We start from the raw sequence: 22482 nt of genomic DNA, 5'->3' as shown, positions 1-22482 counted from the left end.
GTCACCGTGGCTGAGGGCTGGCTGTGGTAGGAGAAGGGGTGTGGTCACTGTGGCTGAGGGCTGGCTGTGGTTGGAGAAGGGGTGTGGTCACCGTGGCTGAGGGCTGGCAGTGGTAAGAGAAGGGGTGTGGTCACCGTGGCTGAGGGCTAGCTGTGGTTGGAGAAGGGGTGTGGTCACTATGGCTGAGGGCTGGCTGTGGTAAGAGAAGGGGTGTGGTCACTGTGGCTGAGGGCTGGCTGTGGTTGGAGAAGGGGTGTGGTCACTATGGCTGAGGGCTGGCTGTGGTAAGAGAAGGGGTGTGGTCACCGTGGCTGAGGGCTGGCTGTGGTTGGAGAAGGGGTGTGGTCACCGTGGCTGAGGGCTGGCTGTGGTTGGAGAAGGGGTGTGGTCACTGTGGCTGAGGGCTGGCAGTGGTAAGAGAAGGGGTGTGGTCACCGTGGCTGAGGGCTGGCTGTGGTTGGCGAAGGGGTGTGGTCACTGTGGCTGAGGGCTGGCAGTGGTAAGAGAAGGGGTGTGATCACCATGGCTGAGGGCTGGCTGTGTAAGAAAAGGGGTGTGCCTGGCAAACTTCCTCCAGAGATGCTGTGTGCCCACAGCTGGTGACTCTATTTCTGTTCATTTTCCAACTGAACTGCTTAGGGGCTGAACTCGGAGGCCCAGTTCTCACAGAGGTACACTGAAACGAAAGGTAACGCGGAAGGGGAAATACAGAACACCCGTTGTGAGTTTCTTGAGGAATCGCTCGGGTCCTCTCCTTCACAGGACATGACCTCATTTTGTCCCACTGGCTACTGGGGGCCTCTCCTCTCTTCTCTTGGCAGCTGCTTCTCCTCCAGACTCTCGGTTCTCCCTCAGCTCACCAAGTGAAATAACGGTGTTCTCCAAGCTGTGTACAGATACAACTGAGTCATAAACTTTATAAACCACTGGCTTTTGGCTATTGGCTCAAATTCCGGCCTACTGTCAAGAGACAATGGGTTGTAGCTTAAAAAAAAAAAAAAAAAAGAAAGGAAAAAATCAGGACAGAAAGTGCTTCACGAGCAATTTTACTCTTCTTTAATTCTACTGTCTTTGGGCACACACTGTATTTTGCTATTGAAGAAATCATGACAGCAGGGGTGAGAGCACTGATTCATGACACATTCTTTGCACCACACAAAGAGCAAAATCCTATAACAACTGGACCATCTGCTACCACAACAGGGCTGTCTTATTTACCGTACAGGAGAAGTGCTCGTGAGGGGAGTAAAGGGAGAGAGAAGGAAGGAGGGAGGAACCTGGGGGCAAGTGAACCTCCCAATATGCCTACAAATTAGGAATTTGGTGGAAAATCCAGAATTTACCTAAGGGTGATAGGGAATTGTTGAGTTACAGTCCCATTATTTCCAGAAATTACTGAATTTGAACCTGAGGTTAAGACTTTTAAGATAAAGCAACCTCAAATAAGTTCAGACTGGCCTTGGGAAGAAATGGCAGCCACAGATAATGAGCTTCAGTGCTTGAGAAGAAGTGTCAAAATCAACCTATACCTCTGACTTGACTCAGGTGAAAAAAAGTCTTATTTAAAAATGGTAAGTCTGCAGCAAAGTCTGAAAGTTTGAGTCCCTTCCCATCTTTCCATTTTGCTGCTGGTGCCTGCTCTCCTTATGGTATCTCCCGAAAAGGTTCAGAATTCAATACAGATTTATTAGGTTGATTTTCAATATGTAGCTTAAGATGAAGAGTCCTGTTTGGTTTAAACCATTTCATTTAACCTCCTGGTAATGGTATTCCTGAGAATCTGCAGCGTTGGTAAAGTCCACCTACGACCACAGGTCAACCTGCTGGTGGGAGCACAGCAACTTTTTGGCCCATGGCTTTGCCTTGTCCTTGTCCCTCAAATCTGGTAGTTTCTGCATTGAGGGACTTAGTTCACAATGACGTGTTCAAAACCGTTTTCTGTAGAAACCTCCTTCCAACGCCCAATAGTGCAGGTGGTCAGGAAGACTTGGAAGGAAGCTGCAAAAAGTCCAGCTGGGAATCTTGATTTTGTTAGATGTGGACACCGGAAAATCACCTTTGTAGTCCCCAGATTTTGTTAAAGTCAAAGGCGAAAAATCCATGAGATTCTAACTGTAAATATGCTAGATATAAAACTGATGGAATGCTAACTGGTCCATAAAGGGCTGAACAAGATAATCTGTGGCAAAGTAGAAAATAAGCCCAAAGGTGATAGAGACTGGAAGAGCTGGTAATGCTTTCTTGAAAATGGCAAGGAGCAATAATGTAAGGCACAAACCCTGTGGAGAAGGGGGGAAGAGACACAAATGCAGACATAATTATGCAAGTATTCTGTGCAAATCAACTCAATCACAAATCTTGGTCTTAATTTAGTTAATTGAATATACAATCCTGAGGTTAAATTTTAGAACAGAAGTTTTTTCATTGAATCTGGAAACATTTTTCTTCACAATAGAGATTATTATCCATATATTATTGATATTACATCCCCTAATTCTAGGTACGGGATAGAATCTGAAAATAAGCGAAATGATTTTTTAAAACAAATTAACAATACTGAAATTGCTATCTAAAATATTGACTTGGCTACTGTAGATTTAGTTTGGCTAGCTAAAAATCCCAGAGGTGAAGAACATTCTTTATGCTGCCTGGGGGCAAAGAGGTGCTCATGGAATAAACCAACAAACGTTTGTTTATAAAGTGTATAGTGTTTTCTTGTAAACACAGAGCAGCTATATAATACAGCCCATTTTTCACCCTAGTTAACTGAGACACTAAGATACATCCAGAAAACTAACCTCAAAAGAGGAATAAATGAAAATTCTAACTGGTCCCATGACCAAGATAAATCACAAATATAATCACAAAATAAATAATATGTAAAGGCTCTCATCTAACCTCTCATCCAACTTCACTCATATATATAATACATGAGACATCATACCTCCAGCAAAAATAACAGTAAGAAATATCTTATGAGTTACTTAAAATTGTAGTTCTGAAAGCTTCAGGCTCACATTGTGACTCTATAAGCAAAATCTATGTGTGATCAGGCACTATGTTAGCTTTTCTTGCCTCATATTGCCTGCCCAAAGGACACTGTATGCTGCAGGTTGTGGCGTTAAATGCAAAACTGCCACCAAACCCACACTAAGTGAGGAACTGCTTACCCCTTTAAGACTGATCTAATTCTCTACATAATTATTTATATTTCCAGGCTTGAAGCAGTGGTTCCTAATCAGAGGTGCTTACCAGAATTTCCTGGGGGAACTTAAAAAAAATACACAATTAAAACAAATTAAATAATATATCAGGGCAGAGAAGCACTGTTTTAAAAGCTCCCAGGTGATTTCAATGTGTGGCCACATGGAGAAACTATTCAGGTGAGGTCCAATTATTTGTGTTTTTAAAAAGCCCCCCAGGTCATTGGAACACTCAGCCAAGCTGGGGTTAAAAGAACTGCCTTTTAATCAGAGTTTTGAGATAAGGAGTTCTAACAGGTTTTAATCAATGTATACTTACAATTAATATGGCTACAAAACAGGCTATGGTTGTGTTCCAGTCTCCACTGGCTGTTGCAGAAGCTTTACCAACCAGAACACTGTAGAAAATGAAATCTCCTAATCCAAGTTTTACTCCCCCTAAAACAGAAAGATTATGAATATAAAAGTTTGTCACTCTTTGCTATGACTTCACAATTTAAAAATGTGCTCCCTCCCCATCCCACACTGAATAAGAAGTCAGTAAATGATATTATACAAAGTTAGGCTTTAATTAGGTTTTCCCTTTTTTTTTTGTTTGCTTTCTGTAACAGGAGGTTCAGATGCTATAGGGCTGACTCTGGGTTCTTAACAGTAGATGCTGCTGTTCTATATAAAAAATAATGACAGTAGATAATAATTGTCATCTATTGTTGCCAAGTTTATTCCTGGCACTTGTTCCAATAAATCCTCACAAGAAGCCCTATGAGATAGATATCATCTCCCTTTATTTGAAAAACAGTTTCACTGAGGTATAATTTACTTCATAAAATGCACCAATTCAATGACTGTAAAAAACTTCGAATTGTGCAACCATTACCATAATCTACATTTCCATTACCCCACTCAGATACTTGTGTTTCAAGCTTTAAGCAACTAATCTGTGATTTCTAACTCTATAAATCTGACTTTTCTAGACACATAGAAATGGACTCATAATATGAAGTTTTTTGTGACTGGCTTCTTTCATTTAATATAATTAAAAAAAATTGAAGTATAGTGACATTCAAAAAACCAAGATCATGGCATCCGGTCCCATCACTTCATAGCAAATAGATGGGGAAACAATGGAAACAGTGACAGACTTTATTTTCTTGGGCTCCAAAATCACTACAGATGGTGAATGTAGCTGTGAAATTTAAAAATGCTTGCTCCTTGGAAGAAAAGTTATGACCAACCTAGACAGCATATTAAAAAGCAGAGACATTACTTTGCCGACAAAGGTCTGTCTAGTCAAAGCTATGGTTTTTCCAGTGGTCATGTATGGAAATAGATGTGACAGTTGGACCATAAAGAAAGCTGAGCACTGAAGAACTGATGCTTTTGAATTGTAGTGTTAGGGAAGACTCTTGAGAGCCCCTTGGACTGCAAGGAAATCCAACCAGTCCATCCTAAAGGAAATCAGTCCTGAATATTCATTTGGAAGGACTGATGCTGAAGCTCCAATACTTTGGCCACCTAATGTGAAGAACTGACTCATTGGAAAAGACCCTGATGGTGGGAAAGATTGAAGGGAGGAGGAGAAAGGGGTGACAGGATGAGATGCTTGGATGGCATCATTGACTCAATGGAGATAAGTTTGAGCAATCTCCAGGAGTTGGTGATGGACAGAGAAGCCTAGCATACTGCAGTCCATGGGGTTGCAAAGAGTCGGATACAACTGAGCAACTGAACTGAACTGATGTACAATGTTGTGTTAGTTTCAGGTGTATAAGGTGGTTCAGTTTTATATATATATATATATATATTCAGATTATGTTTCATTACAGGTTATCACAAGGTACTGAATATAGCTTCCTGGGCTATATAGTAGGTTCTTGTTGTTTACCTATTTTATATATAATACTATATATCTGTTAACCCCAAACTCCTAAATTATTCCCTACCCCACAGGTTCCCCTTTGGTAACCAAGTTTGTTTTCTATGTCTGTGAGTCTATTTCTGTTGTTAATAAGCCCATTTGTATCATTTTTTTAGATTTCACATATAAGTGATATCACATGATATTTATCATTCTCTGACTTACTTCACTTAATATGATAATCTCTAGGTCCATCCAAGTTGCTGCAAATGGCATTATTTCATTCTTTTCTATGGCTGAATATATTCCATCATGTATATACGTACCACATCATCTTTATACATTCACCTGTCAATGGACATTTAGGTTGCTTCCATGTCTTGACTACTGTAAATAGTGCTATGAACATCAGGGTATATGTATCTTTTTTGAATTAGAGTTTCTGTCTTTTCCAGATATATGCAGAATCATACAGTAACTAGTTTTTTAAGGAACCTCCATACTATTCTTACAAAGTGGCTGTAACAATTTACATTCCCACCAAGAGTTCAGGAAGGTTCCCTTTTCTCCACATCCTCTCCAGAATTTATTATTTGTAGACTTTTTGATGATGGTCATTCTGACTGGTGTGAGGTGAAACCTCACTGTAGTTTTGATTTGCATTTCTCTAACAATGAGTGATGTTGAACACCTTTTCATGTGCTTGTTGGCCATCTGTATTAACATAATATTTCTGAAGTTTATCCATGATTTTGGCATGTATCTATATAGTTTGTTCCTTTTCACTGATGAATAGCTTTTCATTGTATGGGTATACTATATTTTGTTTATCCATCACCAGTTGATGAACATTTAGATTGTGTTCCGTTTTTGGCTATTATGAATAACGCTGCTATGAACATCAGTGCACACCTCTTTGGGTGGGCAGACTGCTTTCATTCCCATTGGGGAGATTCCTAGGAGTGGATCTGCTGGGTTCTATGGTAGACTAACATTCAGCCTTTTGACAAGCTGCAAGTTGTCCTCCCCGACGGCTGCATCTGTGCATTCCCACCAGCAGTGACAGTGCTTCCGGTTTCTTCAGTCCTCACGGGCACTTGGTGTTGCTGTCTTTTTGATTAAAGCCATTCTGAATCATGATGTTGAGTATCTTTTCATGTGTTTATTAGCCATTATATTTCTCCTTTGAGGAAATGTTTATTAAAAGTATTACCCTATTTTTAAAATATCTTCCTAAAAAATAAATAAATAAATAAAATATCTTCCTATTATTGAGTTGTAAGAATTCTCTTTATATCCTAACTACAAATTCTTTAACAGGATTTGCAAATATTGTCTCTTAGTATGTTGCTCTTTTTAAAAAAATTTTAATTAAAAAAAAAAAAACACAACTTACTTATTTTTATTTGGCCTTGCTGGGTCTTAGTCAGAGCACATGGGATCTAGTTCCCTGGCCAGGGATTGAACCTGGCCCCCCTGCACTGGGAGCATGGGGTCTTAGCCACTGGACCACCAGGGATGTCCCCCAAATTTTAATTTTTTTAGAATTTATTTTTGGCTGTGCTGGGTCTTCGTTGCTGCACACAGGCTTTGTCTAGTGCGGAAAGGCAGGGCTACTCTTTGCTGTGGTGCTTGGGCTTCTCATTGTGGTGGCCTCTCTTGTTGCAGAGCGCAGGTTCTAGGAGTGCAGGCTTTAGTAGCTGCAGCACTCAGCACATGGGATCTTTCTGAACCAGGGATCGAACCTGTGTCCCCCTTTGCTTTTGTTAACACTATCTTTTTTTTTTTTTAATGTGGTTAAATACACAGTTCAGTGGCATTAACTACCTTCACACTGTTGTGCTACCATCACCACCATCCACCCACAGAACTCTTCATTTTGCAGAAGTGAAACTCTGTACCCATTAAGTAAATCCTCCTTCCTCTCTCCCTCCAGACCCTGGAAACCATCATTCCACTTTCCATCTCTGAGTCTGACTACTAGAGGTACTTCATTTAAGTGGAATCATACAGTATTCATCTTACTGTGACTGGTTTATTTCACTTAGCATAATGCTTTGGTTCATCCACACTGTAGCATGTGTTAGATTTTCCTTTCTTTTAGAAGTTGAATAACACCTCACTGTATGTATACACCACACTTTGTTTATCCATTCATCTGTCAATGGACACTTAGGTTGCTTCCATCTCATGGTCATTGTGAATAGTGCTATGAACATGAGTCTATAGATACCTCTTCTCTCTCCTTTTTGGCTGTGCCATGTGGCTTGTGGGACTGCAGTTCCCCAACCAGGGATTGAACCCTCCTCCTCACCAGTGAAAGCACAGAGCTCTAACCACTGCCAGGGAATTCCCTAAATATCTCTTCTCTAAATGGTATCGTTTGAAGTTTTAAATTTTGACAAGGTCCAACCTATCAATTTTTTTCTTCTATATATCACTGTTATATTAATGAACTCTTTGCCCAACCCAAGGTCATGAAGTTTTTGTTTTCTTCTATAAGTTTTACAGTTTTTCCATTTACATTTCAGTTTATGACACATTTTGGGTTAACTTTTGATTGTAAGATTATATCCCTTTGCCACTGAATTATTTTAGCACCTTTGTTAAAAAAAAATCATTGACCATAAATATAGATTTACTTCTGGACTTTCAGTTTTGTTTCATTGATTTATATGTCTATCCTTGTGCCTGTCTTGATTGCTGTGGTTTCAGGGTAAGCTTTGATTGAAATCAGACTGCTTAAGTCCACCACCTTCTTTCTTCTCTTTCAAAATTATTTTGGATATTCTAAGTTCTTTACATTTCCAAATAAATTTTAGGATCAGTTTATAGAAATTAACAAGCTGATTCCTAAAACTTACACAGAAATGCAGAGGTCCTAGATTTTCTATTGCCAAACATTATTTTTAACTTATTAAGTTCTTTTCAAAACTATGGATTCAAAAATACTCTTTGACTGGAGGCTCAACAGTAACCCATTAAGCTTTACAACTTGCTTTTACCTTTCTGGATGTTAAGTAACTATTGCCAACTGAAGTTTGATCCTGGTCTTAAAGCTTTGTTGTCTGAGTTACTTCTGGAAGACAGGAGTTGAGAGCCCTGAGAAGCAGGATCTGCTCTAGATGTATGTGAGAAAGGAGCAGGGTTCTGGTTAATAAGATCTTACTGAGTAGCCAGCGTTTCTTTTTAAGTTGTGGAAGCCAGAGTGAAGTCTTCCTGAGTGCAAAAATAAACCATATGACCCGTGAACTTCAATGCTCTGAATTAGAGAGTCAGTTATCCTTTAACTTGCTAACCTTCCCATAATGATGAATACTTCTACCAGTTTCAAGTGTGCAAAAGAGCCCAACTCATTCTTTAACCCTCAAATTCTTCAGCTACAAGATGGGGATTACAGAGCTATTTCACAAGGTTGGTATCAGAGTTAAAAATAATACAGAAAAGTTCTTGGCACACACAGTGGCTAAACAAATGATAGCCTTAAAAAGACTTGATTCCAAATAGTGCTATAAGAAACCAACTGAAACTAAGTTCTTCAGGAAAGGAAAAAAAAAAGCTATAGAAATAAATTAAAAAAAATAACACAGATGATAGACTTCCTTGGTGGTTAAAGAATATGCCTGCAAATACAGAGGACATGGGTTCAATCCCTGCTCTGGCAGGATTCCACATGCCATAGGGCAACTGGGCCCATGCTCCGCAACAAGAGAAGCCAGTGCAATGAGAAGTCTGTGCATGGCACAGCAGCACTGTGCAGTACTCCCGCTCGCTGCAACTAGAGAAAGCCCAAGTGCAGCAACACAGACCCAGCACAGCCAAATACAAATAAATAAAAATTTTAGCACACAAAAAGATACTCAACATTATTAGTCATCAGAAAAATGCAAATCAAAACCCTGATGAGATACCACTTTACATTTACTAGAATGATTATAATCAAAAGACAGATAATAAAAAGTGTCAGTGAAGATGTGTAAGAACTGGAACATACAAACAGTGCTAGTGGGAATGCAAAATGGTGCAGACACTTTGGAAAACCATCTGGTAGTTCCTCAAAAGGTTAAATATACAGTTATCATATGACTCAGCATTCTATTTGTAGGTATAAACCTAAGAGAAATAAAAACATATGTCCACACAGACAGGTACATGAACATTCATAGCAACAATATGCCTAATAGCTCGAAATGGAAAAAATCTATATTAACTGATGAATGGATGATAAATGTGACATATCCTTACAATGGAATATTATTTGGCTACAAAAAGAAATGAGGGGGTTTCCCTGGTAGCTGAGGGGTGAAGAATCCGCCTGCCAATGCAGGAGACATGGGTTTGATCCCTGATCTGTGAAGATTCCACATGCTGTGGAGCAACTAAGCCTGTGCGCCACAACCACTGAGCCTGGGCTCCAGAGCTTGGGAGCCGCGACTACTGAGCCCACGTGCTACAGCCGGTGCTCCGCAGTGAGAGAAGCCACTGAAATGAGAAGCCCTCGCACCATGTCTAGAGAAAAGCTCAAGCAGCAACAAAGGCCCAGCACAGCCAAAAGTGAGTTAAAAAAAAGAAAGAAACCAAGTACTAGCACATATTATAACATAAACCTTGAAAATATTATGCCAAATGAAAGAAATCAGTACAAAGAACCATATACTGGGTGATTCCATTTAGCTGAAATGTCCAGAAAAGGCAAATCTATTATGACAGTACATTAGTTGGTTTTTTGGGGGGACAGGAGTAATGAGTACAGGGTTTCTTTCTGAGGTGATGAACATGTTCCAACATTAGCTTGTGGTAATGGCTATACAACTATAATAAAAACCACTGCATTGCACACTTTTAAAGGGGAAGGCAGGATGAGAGGGATTGATGAGGTAATAGTAAAGAGTGTAAGGTTTCTTTATGGGGTATTGACAATGTTCTAAAGTCAACTGTGGTGATGGCTGAATAATTCTGTGAATATACTAAGGCCATCACTTTAAATGTAGGGCTTCCCCTGTGAAGAAGCTGGTAAAGAATCTGCCTGCAGTGTGGGAAACCTGGGCTCAATTCCTGGGTTGGAAAGATCCCCTAGAGAAGGGAAACATTACCCACTCCAGTATTCTGGCCTGGAGAATTCCATGGACTGTATAGTCCAGGGGGTCATAAAGAGTTGGACACAGCTGAGTAACTTTCACTTTCATCTCTTTAAATGGGTGAATAGTATAGTATGTTATGTCTCAACAGAGGTTTACTACAAAATAAACAAAAACAATGTACTGATCAAGCTTAAAATTATCACCTCACTTTTCACATACTGGCTTATGTTTGTTTAAATAATAATAATATTATGGCAAATGCTATAGTTATGCTTCATAGAATTCATTTTAATGGACAGAGAAATGCAGGTATATTTTATTAGCAAAATTAAAATAGACTCAGGAGAATTCCCAGGTGGTCCAGTGGTTAGGACTCTACTCTGCACTTCCAATGCAGACCACTGAATAAACATGTTTTACATTTATAATTTAAAACTCTGTGTTCAGTTTTCTGATTAAATTTTGATTTTGATAAGGCTGTTTTGGAAGACACACATGTCTTTACATACATATCAAATTCTATTGTAAACTGAGACTTTTCTGTAAGTAACCACAAGTCTGGTTTACTTGTGCAGAGTAAACCAGTAATGAAGAGATGGTTATGTGTGTGCTGGATGCTTAGAAAAGAATGTCAATTATTATTTTATATTGGTCCCAGATAAACAAAACATTAATCTGCAGTTGGAAGGGACAATTTTTGGGTTTTCCTTTAAAAAGAAAAAGTTACTGATGAAGAATGCAGATGATCAAGAGAGAGACCCTTTAAGTAGGAAAAGCAGTCATGAGAGAATCCCACTGCTGTCATGCTCAACAGCTATATTGCTGACTTCTTTTGTTTCTAAGCATCATTGAGAAAAGAAAAGACAGAACAGAACAGAAGAGGTAACCTAATTACAATGGTAACTCTGCAGGCAGAGACAATACCAGCAAAGGTAAGTTCAAGCCTGGCTAAAAGAGGAGGTGATTGCATCTGGTTTCCCAGGAGTGTGAAAGGTACAGGCTGCAGCTGACTCTAACATCTGGAAAACTTACCCAGCACCACAGTCACAGATCTGCCCAGGTTCTAACCCAGGTAAAAGACTTAAGGGTGAGCTGTAAGAACTGTTCTGCTCAAACTAAAGGATAATGTCAAGGTCACAATTAATAGTGACTAGAGAAGGGATCTAGGTGTCTGTTTCTTTCAAACTACTTAATACTTCTGTATGTTTTAATCAAGAGTTTCACGTCTGTGAAAACGAAAACACTGAGGTAACTTGGTTGGGAAATGTGCTGCTGCTGCTAAGTCACTTCAGTCGTGTCCGACTCTGTGCGACCCCATCCCTGGGATTCTCCAGGCAAGAACACTGGAGTGGGTTGCCATTTCCTTCTCCAATGCAGGAAAGTGAAAAGTGAAAGTGAAATCGCTCAGTCATGTCTGACTCTTCGCGATGCCATGGACTGTAGCCTACCAGGCTCCTCTGTCCATGGGATTTTCCAGGCAAGAGTACTGGAGTGGGGTGCCATTGCCTTCTCCATGGGAAATGTGCTAATCTCTTCTTATTCAGTAAATCACCTCTCTAAGACCAAGTGAGGAGGTGACTGAGCCCTAACCAGTGGGCTCTCTTGGCTAATATCCTAAGAAGCCCTGAGTGCTGACCTGAATCTGAGCAATTACACACCTCAGACACTGAACAAACTTTTACATTATTGCACAGAACCTAAACCCCTTTGATTTTCTTCAAAATTAATAAAATGCAGTGCTTACCAACAAAGGGTAGAAACAATGTAAAAGGGCAAAACATTTAAATTCATAGGTCTCTGTGCAGCAAAGAACGAAATATATTAATGACATTTTTGTACACCTTAAATTTTACTGGAATAATATTTTAAGAAATTTTTTTACCTTACAAAATCAGTGCCAAAGGTCAAGGATATTATCAAATTATTAAGGGATAATTTAAAAAAATCTGAGGGGTAGAATTTGGTCCATTAATAAATTTAACTATGAGAAAAGCAGCAACTATTGTTACTTCTCAGTAAAAACTGCACTGCTATTCAGAATTAGACTGGAACACTCTGACTCATATTATTTTGGGAAAAGTATGATACTGTAGCACCTTAAAAACCTAGGACTCTCATGACTTGCCAGTGTAGAGAAAGGCACATACTTTCCTCTGGGTCCTCACTGGCCAGGATGCTGCTGGAAAGGTCCTGCACGGCAGATCGCGACTCAGCTGTAGAGTGATGAGGCCCCAGGCGACTGTCCCTCTGGGCTTCCCACTCTTCGCTGAAGCCACCATCATCACTCTCTGTCACTGGGTCTTGTGACTCACTTTCTGTGCCTTCAAGAAAAAGTGGATATTGCAGATGTAAAACTTAGAAAATACTCTATACCTTTAAGAAAATTACACGGGAACAGTCATTTACCTGTCACTGTAACTAGGTGAGCTGGCCGGCCCTTAAACAACAAATCAAGGGTTATTTCATTGCCCGCTGGTTGCTTCCACAGCAGCCATTTCCCCCCTTATTTCCTGAGGGCAGAGTTGTGATTTATTTGGGTTTCCACCTCTCACCCATGACTCTGGTGGTAAGTTCTGTTCAGTCCGAGCTAAGTGTGGTCACCCTACCCTTCCTCTTCCCAATGAAAAGGCTGTGGGGCTGGCACCAGTCAATGTGTGGTGAGGCAAAATCTGCTGGAGAGTGGGGGACACTTGTTCACTCTTCACGAGACTCAAGGAAGACACAAGCAGCCCCTCTTTCCACAGGATGTTGTCTTATCTGGATATAATGCCTGGCACTGCAGCTGTCATCTTGTGACCATGAGGAACAGTGCGCTGAGGACCAAGCGTACATTTAAGGACGGCAGAGCAGGAAGGTGGGAAAGAACTCAACTACAGGGTGGAGGATGGGAAGGAGCAAGGGAATTTTTTTATGGGCTAGTCATTTTGTTATCATGACTAGGTCTGACTGAAAACGGTGAGTATAACATGATTGTCTCCAGAACCTTCCATATGTCAAAAATAATTAAAATATATAAGTGAAGGTGATATTTTTTTCTCACTTATTTTATTTTTATACAAGTTAATAGATGTTCAAATTTATTCATCTACCATGAATAAATGAAGCTTGTACACTTCTTACTTGCATGGACTCTTTTTTGAGAGAGGTTCTAGCAATTTTGTATTTTTAATTTGTATTTTTTCCCTAACCAGGTCTCCATAAAACCTGAATCTTCTCTGAGCTTGTTTATAAAATCATAAAAGTATAAGATTTAGAAATAAAAACAGCAGTCCCTGCCCTATCCTTCCTCACTCCTGATTCCCATCCTACTTCCAACCCCTTTGGCTGTTTATTTTGGCATTTACCTCCATAATTAATTATAAACAGTATGCTCATAGTGCTGGATCTTGATTTTTTTTTGTAAGGTACAGGCAACCCCTGAGTTCTATTGTTTCTTCCTCTTACAGTCCTATACCCCTTTGTTCCAATCTAACTTCTAGTTCCTGTAACATGCTAGTTTTCAACTGGGGGTAGCACCTCCCTTACATGGGGTGGTTGGAAATAACTAGGATGGGGGGAGTTTTTGGTTACTGCAACCTCCAAGCCACTCTTGGCATTTAGTGGGTGAGTGAGGGGCCAGGCATGTTAAACATGTTGCATGGTGTGCAGAGAGGAGTCCACACAATGAAGAACGCCCACCCAAAACACCAAGTGCACTCTCACTGAGTGAGTTCATCCAGCTCCTCCTCCTTTCAAGGTCCCTGCCCTCGGTGCTTCCCCTTCTGAAAAGCTCTTCCACTCTTCAGCTGGCCATCTCCTATTATCACTTCCTCAGGGAAGCCTTCCTGACTTTCTAGAATAAATGAAAGTCCTCCACTACAGACCTTCATAGTAACTTACACTTCTCCTTTGTAGAGCTTATCACAAACTGAATGAACTGTCTGTTGAACATGTGTGTCTCCCCAAATAGGCTATAAGCTCCACAGGAACAGGACTCCTGATTCAGTGCCCTATCCCCAGTGCCAAAAAATACTGGGCACATGGTCAGGTACTCAATCTACGTTTGTCAAAAGAATAAAATCTTGATGTACCACACTCAAACTCATATACTTATATACTCACAGGTAACCAATCTTTCCACTGTCTTTAGCTTAACAAGGTTAACACAATAACCAGATCTGGAGCAACTGTTTCCTCCATTTCTCACTTCTCTACCAGGTCTACAGCTGGTCTAATCCCAGCCTGATTTACTACCTCGGTCACTGTAGAATGGGCCAAATATCTTTGGGTCCCAAATACTAATTCCCAGTTGAAAGTGTCTTCCTCGCAGTTACTCAAATGCTAAATCAGCAGTTTTCTTGTATCTATAAAATCTGAATTCTCCCTTTCCTGACGAACAGCATCTCAATTAAAGCCCTTTCACTAACTTTTATTCTGCCTTTGTTTTCTGCTTCCTCAAAGGTTAGTCCTGTTTTCCTTAAAAAAATAAAAAAAGTTTTCTTTCTTTTTGACTATTGATATCGGGCTGTTATTCTTCAACTCTTTCTAACTACAACTCCTCCTAACCTGTGTTTGCCTTAACATCTTCCGTAGTGTCCACAAGTGAGGCTTTCAATCTTCTATTCTAGGTCATTATTCTTATCCTCCTTCAGAAAGTCATGTCTACCTGGATATTTTATCTTCTTAGCATAAACGTCACATCTCAAATCAAAGTATATTTAAGTTACCCTGACCTTGTCAGACAAGGAGCTCTCATTTTTACACGTTTGAAGATAGTGCTTATTGGACCTTTCTAAAATCATAGCCTCAACTTGAACATTTTCATACTGGTATTAATATGGTAGAAATTCTTAACCTAGGCCAATTGTCGGGTTTGGAGCATGTGAATTTAAGTATTTATCTGTGTTTGCTGGGTGTTACTACAGTTTCCAGGAGATTCTCAAAACAGTTCATGACCAGTTAAAGTACTTAAAATCATCGCTTCATAACTCATAAGATGACAATGATCCCCCAAATCAGGAAATAATAAAATAAAAGCCACCTACTTTGTGCATTGTAATTGGAGTTTTTGGATACCTTCCTTTGGGCTTCTGGGTCTCCTTCTGCCATATTCACCAACCATACCATTGTTGCTGTTGAGAAAGACAAAAATCCAAGTAAACACTGGGAGCACAGTAGGAAGGCTCACCAACAGAGAGCAGGCTGTTATTTCTCCACACAAATCAGAGAAACAACCAGAAGTAAATTCATATTAAAAGTCACAAAACATTCTCTTTGATTTTAGCAGATCAAAGAAAAAATTCTGAAACTGGATGTTTATTGTGGCTTTCAAACTGTAGCTGCTATAATAAAACTTTTCATTACCACTTATAGTCCCTGAAAAGTAACCAGAAGGAAAATTCTTTTTTACTATTGATATTGGGCTGTTATTTCCCAACTCTTTCTAACTACAACTCTTCCTAACCTGTGTTTGCCTTCACATCTTCTGTAGTGTCCACAGTGGGCCTTTCACTCTCCCAGCCTAGGTCATTATTCTTATTCTCCTCCAGAAAGTCATATCTATCTGGAATATTTTATCTTCTTAGCATAAACATCACATCTCAAATCAAATTATGTTTAAGTTACTCTGATCTTGTCAGACAAGGAGTTATCAGTTTTACATGTTTGAAGATACAGCTTTTTGGACCTTTCTAAAATCACAGCCTCAACTTGAACATTTTCCACTGAAACAACTGGACTAGTTAAATATCCTAAAATAGTTTGAATTCACTGACGAAAATTACTTACTGGAACTAAATTAGAGGACAAACAGAGGCTCACAAAGCATCAAATGAATTATTATAATTCAAAAGATGCAAGTAAGTTCCCTTCATATTCTGTCTCACTTCGGGGATTTTCAATAATGCTAAACTGTGTTATACACAAGGAATAAGGAAAAAAGGTTAAAAGCAATAGACATACAGAGATAGTCAATTGCCTTCTATTCTCTATGTCCCTTCCACAAAATCACATATATATTAATATATTTATATAGATATAGATATACACAGACCCCCCCCCCCATCACACTTTAATTAAGAGGCAATGTGAATACTCTAAAATGGTGCTTCTCTTACATACTGCAGGTACGATGAAACATGGAGGGGAATTTGGTAACCACTAACAAAACTACATGTACATTGACCCTCTGATCCAGCAGTAATACTTTTGGGAATTTATCCTGAAGATCCACCAACAGTAATATAAAAATACATATAAGACATGTGCCATTCTGGGTGACAGCATAAACCAAAACCCCACAGCAAACTCAGTTCAGTCCATCCACTTGGCATCCATGTTTCTCTGGCATTTTGTCACGGATTCGATAATTCTATTTGCCTAATACTCTAAGGCTTCTTGAATAACTTATGAAAGAAATACATAACCAAAGAGGATGAAAATCCTGTAATAGCTGTACTTACTCATTCACCATAGCTTTGTAATTCTGAGATCAGACAAGTTTCATTATAGGATAACTTGGATCAGTCAATATCAGGTAGGCAGGCAATTCACTGTAACTAAACTCAAACCCAATGAAGAGGAAATATGGTGATCACCAGGGTTTACAAATTTCAGTAGCCTTCTTGGCAGCAAAGGCAGAAAGTATTTATTTGATTTTCTTTCTTTATACAAGTATAGAAAGATAAAGCTGCAAATTCTTTCAATACTCAGTATAACTACAGAAATCAGGGGTCAGCAATCTTTTTCTGGAAAGGGCCAGATGGTAAACATTTTGTGCTTGTGAGTCACAGCTGGCCTCTGTCACATATTCTTCTTTGTTCTTTTCTTTTTCATTAACTCTTCAAAGATGTAAAAACCATTCTTAGCTTATAGGGCTATACAGAAACGGGCCACAGGCCAGATTTGGTTATGGGCAGGTTTATTAACCCCTGATGTAAATTATCATGAGCAGAATATATACCTGTTGAATGAATTAATATTACTAAAGTAATACCTTAAAAACCCACTTTCCAATTTTTTTGGCTTAACACCAAAACATCTTAGATCAACTGAAAAATAAGCAAATTAAAATTCAACATAATCTAAAAACTTCCCAAAGTGATATAAAAACAGAAAAATTTTACATAATAGTCAACCTCAAGCAATTGTTACCTTTGTATTTTGAAAAGCTACCAAAGAGGTGTGCCTCTTTTCCTGTCCAAATGAGGGACACAGAAAACAAAAACGCTCAGGTTTCCTGAGAGTAAGATCCTTTAGCATACTGAATACCCTTAACTGGGGAAGAGTATACAAATGCAACAAGGATTGTATTTTTTTAAAAAACAAATAACTGGGAGAACCAACGTAAAACTTTTATATTCATGTATACATCCATTTCAGGGGGAAAGTACTGATTAATATTGCTGTTTTTGTATATTCTACTTTAAAAAAACATCTCTCAAGCTCAATGATTTATGAAATGCTCACTAAAGATTCAGTACTTCATGAGAACACTTTCTTGAATCTATTTAATTTACACAGGAGTTGAAGGTTTATGCTTATGCTTTCCCATATATGTGGAATTACTGCAAAAATATCTCAGCATCAATTGTTATACAGATTCAAGTTTTTAAAAATATTATATATGAATGATTTCTTAAAAAAGAGAGTAAATCCTTTTTCTGAGTATAAAATCAACATACAAGCTTAATGTCATGGCTAACTGAACAACCTCTTCACCCCTCTTGCACCCTCTTACACGGCCTGAGACTGGAATGCAGTTTTCTTCCTCCTAACCAGGGGCTCAGCTATGTGACTTGCTTCAACCAATGGTACATGGGCAGAGGAGACAGTGTGCTAATACCGAGCCTAGATCTTAACAGGCCTGCTGCCCTCCTGTTCCTCCAAACACAAGAACATCACCTTCAGCTAAACTGCTGGTCCAAGGAGGAACAGGGAATACCTGGAGCAGAACTACCATGGCCAAGTCAGATCAGCCAAGCCAACTGATCGGCAGGTGATGGTGGTGAATGAGTAGTATTTGTAAGGCACTAAATTTGATCTGCAGGTGATGGTGAGTGAGTATTATCTGTGAGGGACTAAATTTTGAGGTGGTTTGTTACACAGCATTATTGCAGTACTAACAAGTAGATACAACAGCAGAACAATGCAAATTGCTAAAAGTAAGAAAACATTTAAAACTCACAATCCCTTCACTTTGACATTCACAATTAACTTTTAAAAATAATGGGTATCGCATTAAGACTCTATAAGAAGTGAAAGATATAAGGTAGAAAGTAAAGGCTGTCTCAATCTCTAAATCCCACTTTCCAGAGGTAAACACTAGTATCATCAGTTCTGAAATGCATCACTGGGATTTTACACACACACATCCATACATATTTGGTCCTCTCCCCCACTCCTTCCATACGACATTGCATATATTGTTTTAAATCTTGCTTTTTGTATATATTAATATATAATCTTTGACATTTAAAAAAAATCAGAAATACATAAGAGTTATTTCTTTTTTTCAGAGTACAAATGGAATGGCTGCACAACTCTCCATTTTAGGAATGCACCATAGTTATTTCAAAGTGTTCCCTTTTGATAGACATGAGTTACTTCCATTTCTCTCTTAACAGAAGCACTGCTTCAGTGAACATACTTCTATACTTTTACTTATACTGTTCCTTAGTCTAGATTCCTAGCATTCACTATTAACACTTGGTGTGACATTATACATGCACAAATATCAAACATATATATAGTAGATTTTAATTTCCAGGAATAACACAGAAGAAGCTTACACCCAACTGCTCATTAAGAGGAAAATGTTGATGCTCAAAGCCTTGTCTGTTCTTTTTGGCTGAAAAGCACAGTAAGAATGTGGTAATACATTCATACTGGAAAAAAGGTAAGAGAAAGATCCTTGCATTTCAGACACAAGGTGTTCTAAAACTTTACCAAACTTGTCCTACTACAAGCGCAATTCCCACCTTCTCCACGTCCCACAAATGACCTAACATTAAGGTCACAAGAATGATTTGAGGTCAACTAACACTGGAAGGACTGATGCTGAAGGTGAAACTCCAGTACTTTGGCCACCTCATGCGAAGAGTTGACTCACTGGAAAAGACCCTGATGCTGGGAGGGAGTGGGGGCAGGAGGAGAAGGGGACGACAGAGGATGAGATGGCTGGATGGCATCACTGACTTGAGCACGAGTTTGAGTAAACTCCGGGAGTTGGTGATGGACAGGGAGGCCTGGAGTGCTGCGATTCATGGGGTCACAAAGAGTCGGACACGACTGAGCAACTGAACTGAACTGAACTGACTGAACATGTGTTTCCAACTTAATCTCTCTCTATATCTCACTATCTTCTGCTTTTCTATCTTCCTTTTCCTTCCTCCAGGTTTCCCCTGGTGGTCCAGTGGTTAAGAATCCACCTTTCAATGCAGGAGACACAGGTTTGATCCCTAGTCCAAGAAAAGATTCCACATGCCACGGGGCAACTAAACCCATGTGCCACAACTACTAAGCCCAAGCTCTAGAGCCTGTGTGCTGCAACTGCTGAAGCCTAGAGTCCGTACTTCTCAACAAGAGAAGCCACCACAACTAGAGAGTAAGCCCTCACTCTCCACAACTACAGAAAGCCCACGCAAAGCAACATGGATTGAGTATAGCCGAAACAAAAAATTTAAAGGTACACATCCCTTGACCTAGCAATTCCATTTCTACAAATGTATGTATACAACAGTATTCACAAATTCTAAGTGTTCGCTGCAAGTACTGTTTGCAATGGGAATGATCTAAATGTTCATCAATAAAAATACCCTTTACTGTATAAGAGAAAACTATGCAGACATTTCATGTATGCGTGCTAAATCACTTCAGTCGTGTCCAACTCTTTGCGCTCCCATGGACTGTAGCCCACCAGGCTCCTCTGTCCATGGGATTCTCCAAGGGAAGAATACTGGAGTGGGTTGCCATGCCCTCCACCAGGGGATCTTCCCAACCCAAGGAAGAAATCCACGTCTCTTACATCTCTTGCATTGGCAGGCGGGTTCTTTACAGCTAGTACCACCTGGGAAGCCTGAAAAACGCTGATTTTCCCAATTTTCTGATATTTTCTTCTTTCCTTTACTATTCTCTCTTCATTTCTCACTCTCTAAACAGAGTAGTTGAGAAAGATGTATTCCTGGTGTCCTTTTCTCTTTTCCTTTTATTTGAATCACTCATCTAATCCCACAGCTGCAACTACTACCTCTATACTGGTGTTCTTCAATTCTGCATCTCTATTACCAACCTTTTCCTCTGCACTGGTACTTCATTTATAAACTCATGATGGAAATTTCTCCCCAGATGGCTCACAGATCCTGCCAAGAAAATTAGATATGGGCCACAGGCAACACTACACAGATTTCTCAAGTAAGAAAAACTTCTCTTCTTCATCATCCTTCTTTTAGGCTTTAAACTTCTCTCACTCTTCACTAAGTACAACCGAAACGACCCCCAAAAACTCTCACTGAGGCCTTTCCCTTGACTGTCATCATCATTCCATAATTCACTTTCATCATTTTTGATTTAGATCATGGCAATATTCACTTAGTTATGCTTCCCAGTATCTCAGTTCTCACTCCCTCCCATTCATCTTGCCCAAAGCTGCAAGCTTACAAGGGCACAGCTCTGATCACATTACTCTTCAAGAATCTTCTATGATTTCCAAGCTATCATGAAGAGGATACAAAGATCTAAACCAGCCACTCAAAGCTATCCTGGATCTTGCCCGAAGTGCCTTTCCAAACTCATCTCCTAGTACTCTCCCCATTTTGTACTCCATGTTCTAGTCAACTTGAACACTTGAAACTTGAAAAAGATGCCCCACATTTACCCTTCCAATGTGTGGGGCTTCCCTCGTAGCTCAGTTGGTAAAGAATCCGCCTGCAATGCAGGAGACCTGGGTTCAATTCCTAGGTTGGGAAGATCAGCTGGAGAAGGGATAGGCTACCCACTCCAGTATTCTTGGGTTTCCCTTGTGGCTCAGCTGGTAAAGAATCCACCTGCAATGCAGGAGACCTGGGTTCAATCCCTGCGTCCAAGCCATTCTTTGCAACAAGCCCACTTTTGAAATTGACTCTTCCATCTGTGCTTGCCAAAATCCAACCCACTCTTAAAAGGGTCAATCCAAATGCTATCTCTTCAATGAAGCCTTCCATGATTCTCCATTCAGATTTTCTGTTTTGAGCTCTTTTTGCACTTCCTATTCCTTCTGAATCTGATAACAGTCTGCCCTGAATGCTGTTTATCTATTTGTCTTATCTCACTTCTGAATTGTAAGCAAGGGAATATCCTGGCAGTCCAATGGTTAGGAATCCATGCTTTCACTGCCAAGATTGTGGGTTCAATCCCCGGTCAGGGAACTAAGATCCTACAAATCACATGACACAGTCAAAAAAAAGAAAAAAAAGTAAGCAAATGCACTCTGAGGGAAAGCAAAGCATCTTAACCATCTTTATATCCTCCACAGTGCTCTGTGGGAGCAGATCAGGTCAATGACCAATAAATATATACTGAATGATTTGGAAGAGTATGAATCTACAACAAACCAAACACAAAGGCCAACCCAAACTGAAGGAACAGTATGATTCTTTCAACATATTAGTGTGAGAGCCACCTACAATATATGTATATAACAAATGTTCAATACTTGTTAACTAATAAGATTTTAAATAAGAACACTGGCTCCCCAATCTCTAAATATTTCTTCTGTCTCCACACACACTGAAAACTCTCTTCAATCAATGTCAGAAGATAATAATTTGCAAGGAAACAGAGACCTGCAGGAGTCCCGCCAATGCTATGCATTTAAGGTAAGAAAAAGTACCGTGATAATGATCATAATTACATGCATTTGAATCTTTATAAATTCTAAGTTGTTTACTAATTTAACATCATTCTGAAATACTTACAAGAGTAAATAAGAGCTGGGAAGAGAGTTTCATTTCTCTCCTGAGCTGTTTCAACCAGCATACGAAGCGGGCCTTTTGGACACAAAACAGCCACTAAATCTAGAAAAAGAAAAATAGAAATGATATCTGAAAAATGTATTGGCTAAACTTGTAGATGAGTGTGTTAGGGAAGAATTAACCAATTGAAAAGGTTTAATTTTTTTTCTACAAGAAAGATATTGAATGAATATGAAATAAGTAGCAGGTAAGCTGATGGGGGAGGGAGGCAGAGACAATCTAAACAAAATACACAACACCACACAGAGATCTTTGCTTTTGGTTTGCTTGCTATTTGGTTAGTTTACAGTGTATTTTGGGTTCTAGGAATAAGTCTTCCCAGTTTGAAAGAAAACAGGCAGCAATAATCACAA

At 39.5% G+C, this 22482-nt stretch overlaps 1 protein-coding gene across 5 annotated transcripts in view; it reads right to left on the bottom strand.

The window, feature by feature from the left end:
• Nucleotides 1–1030: 1030 nt before the first annotated feature.
• The window catches only part of PSEN1 (presenilin 1), a 67708-nt gene continuing 46256 nt past the window's right edge, over nt 1031–22482 (bottom strand). For all 5 annotated transcript variants that reach the window (XM_020911197.2, XM_020911200.2, XM_020911203.2 and 2 more), the window contains 5 exons: nt 22073–22171; nt 15167–15253; nt 12290–12463; nt 3523–3641; nt 1031–2279 (listed from right to left, as the gene is read on the bottom strand). In XM_020911197.2, coding sequence (XP_020766856.1) covers nt 2124–2279; nt 3523–3641; nt 12290–12463; nt 15167–15253; nt 22073–22171 — 635 coding nt within the window. In that variant the 3' untranslated portion in view covers nt 1031–2123. The remainder of the gene's footprint in view (nt 2280–3522; nt 3642–12289; nt 12464–15166; nt 15254–22072; nt 22172–22482) is intronic.

Source organism: Odocoileus virginianus, chromosome 6 (assembly GCF_023699985.2).
Source record: "Odocoileus virginianus isolate 20LAN1187 ecotype Illinois chromosome 6, Ovbor_1.2, whole genome shotgun sequence".
In the NCBI taxonomy this organism is placed as follows: Eukaryota; Metazoa; Chordata; class Mammalia; order Artiodactyla; family Cervidae; genus Odocoileus; species Odocoileus virginianus.
This window is presented reverse-complemented; position numbering and strand designations above follow the sequence as displayed.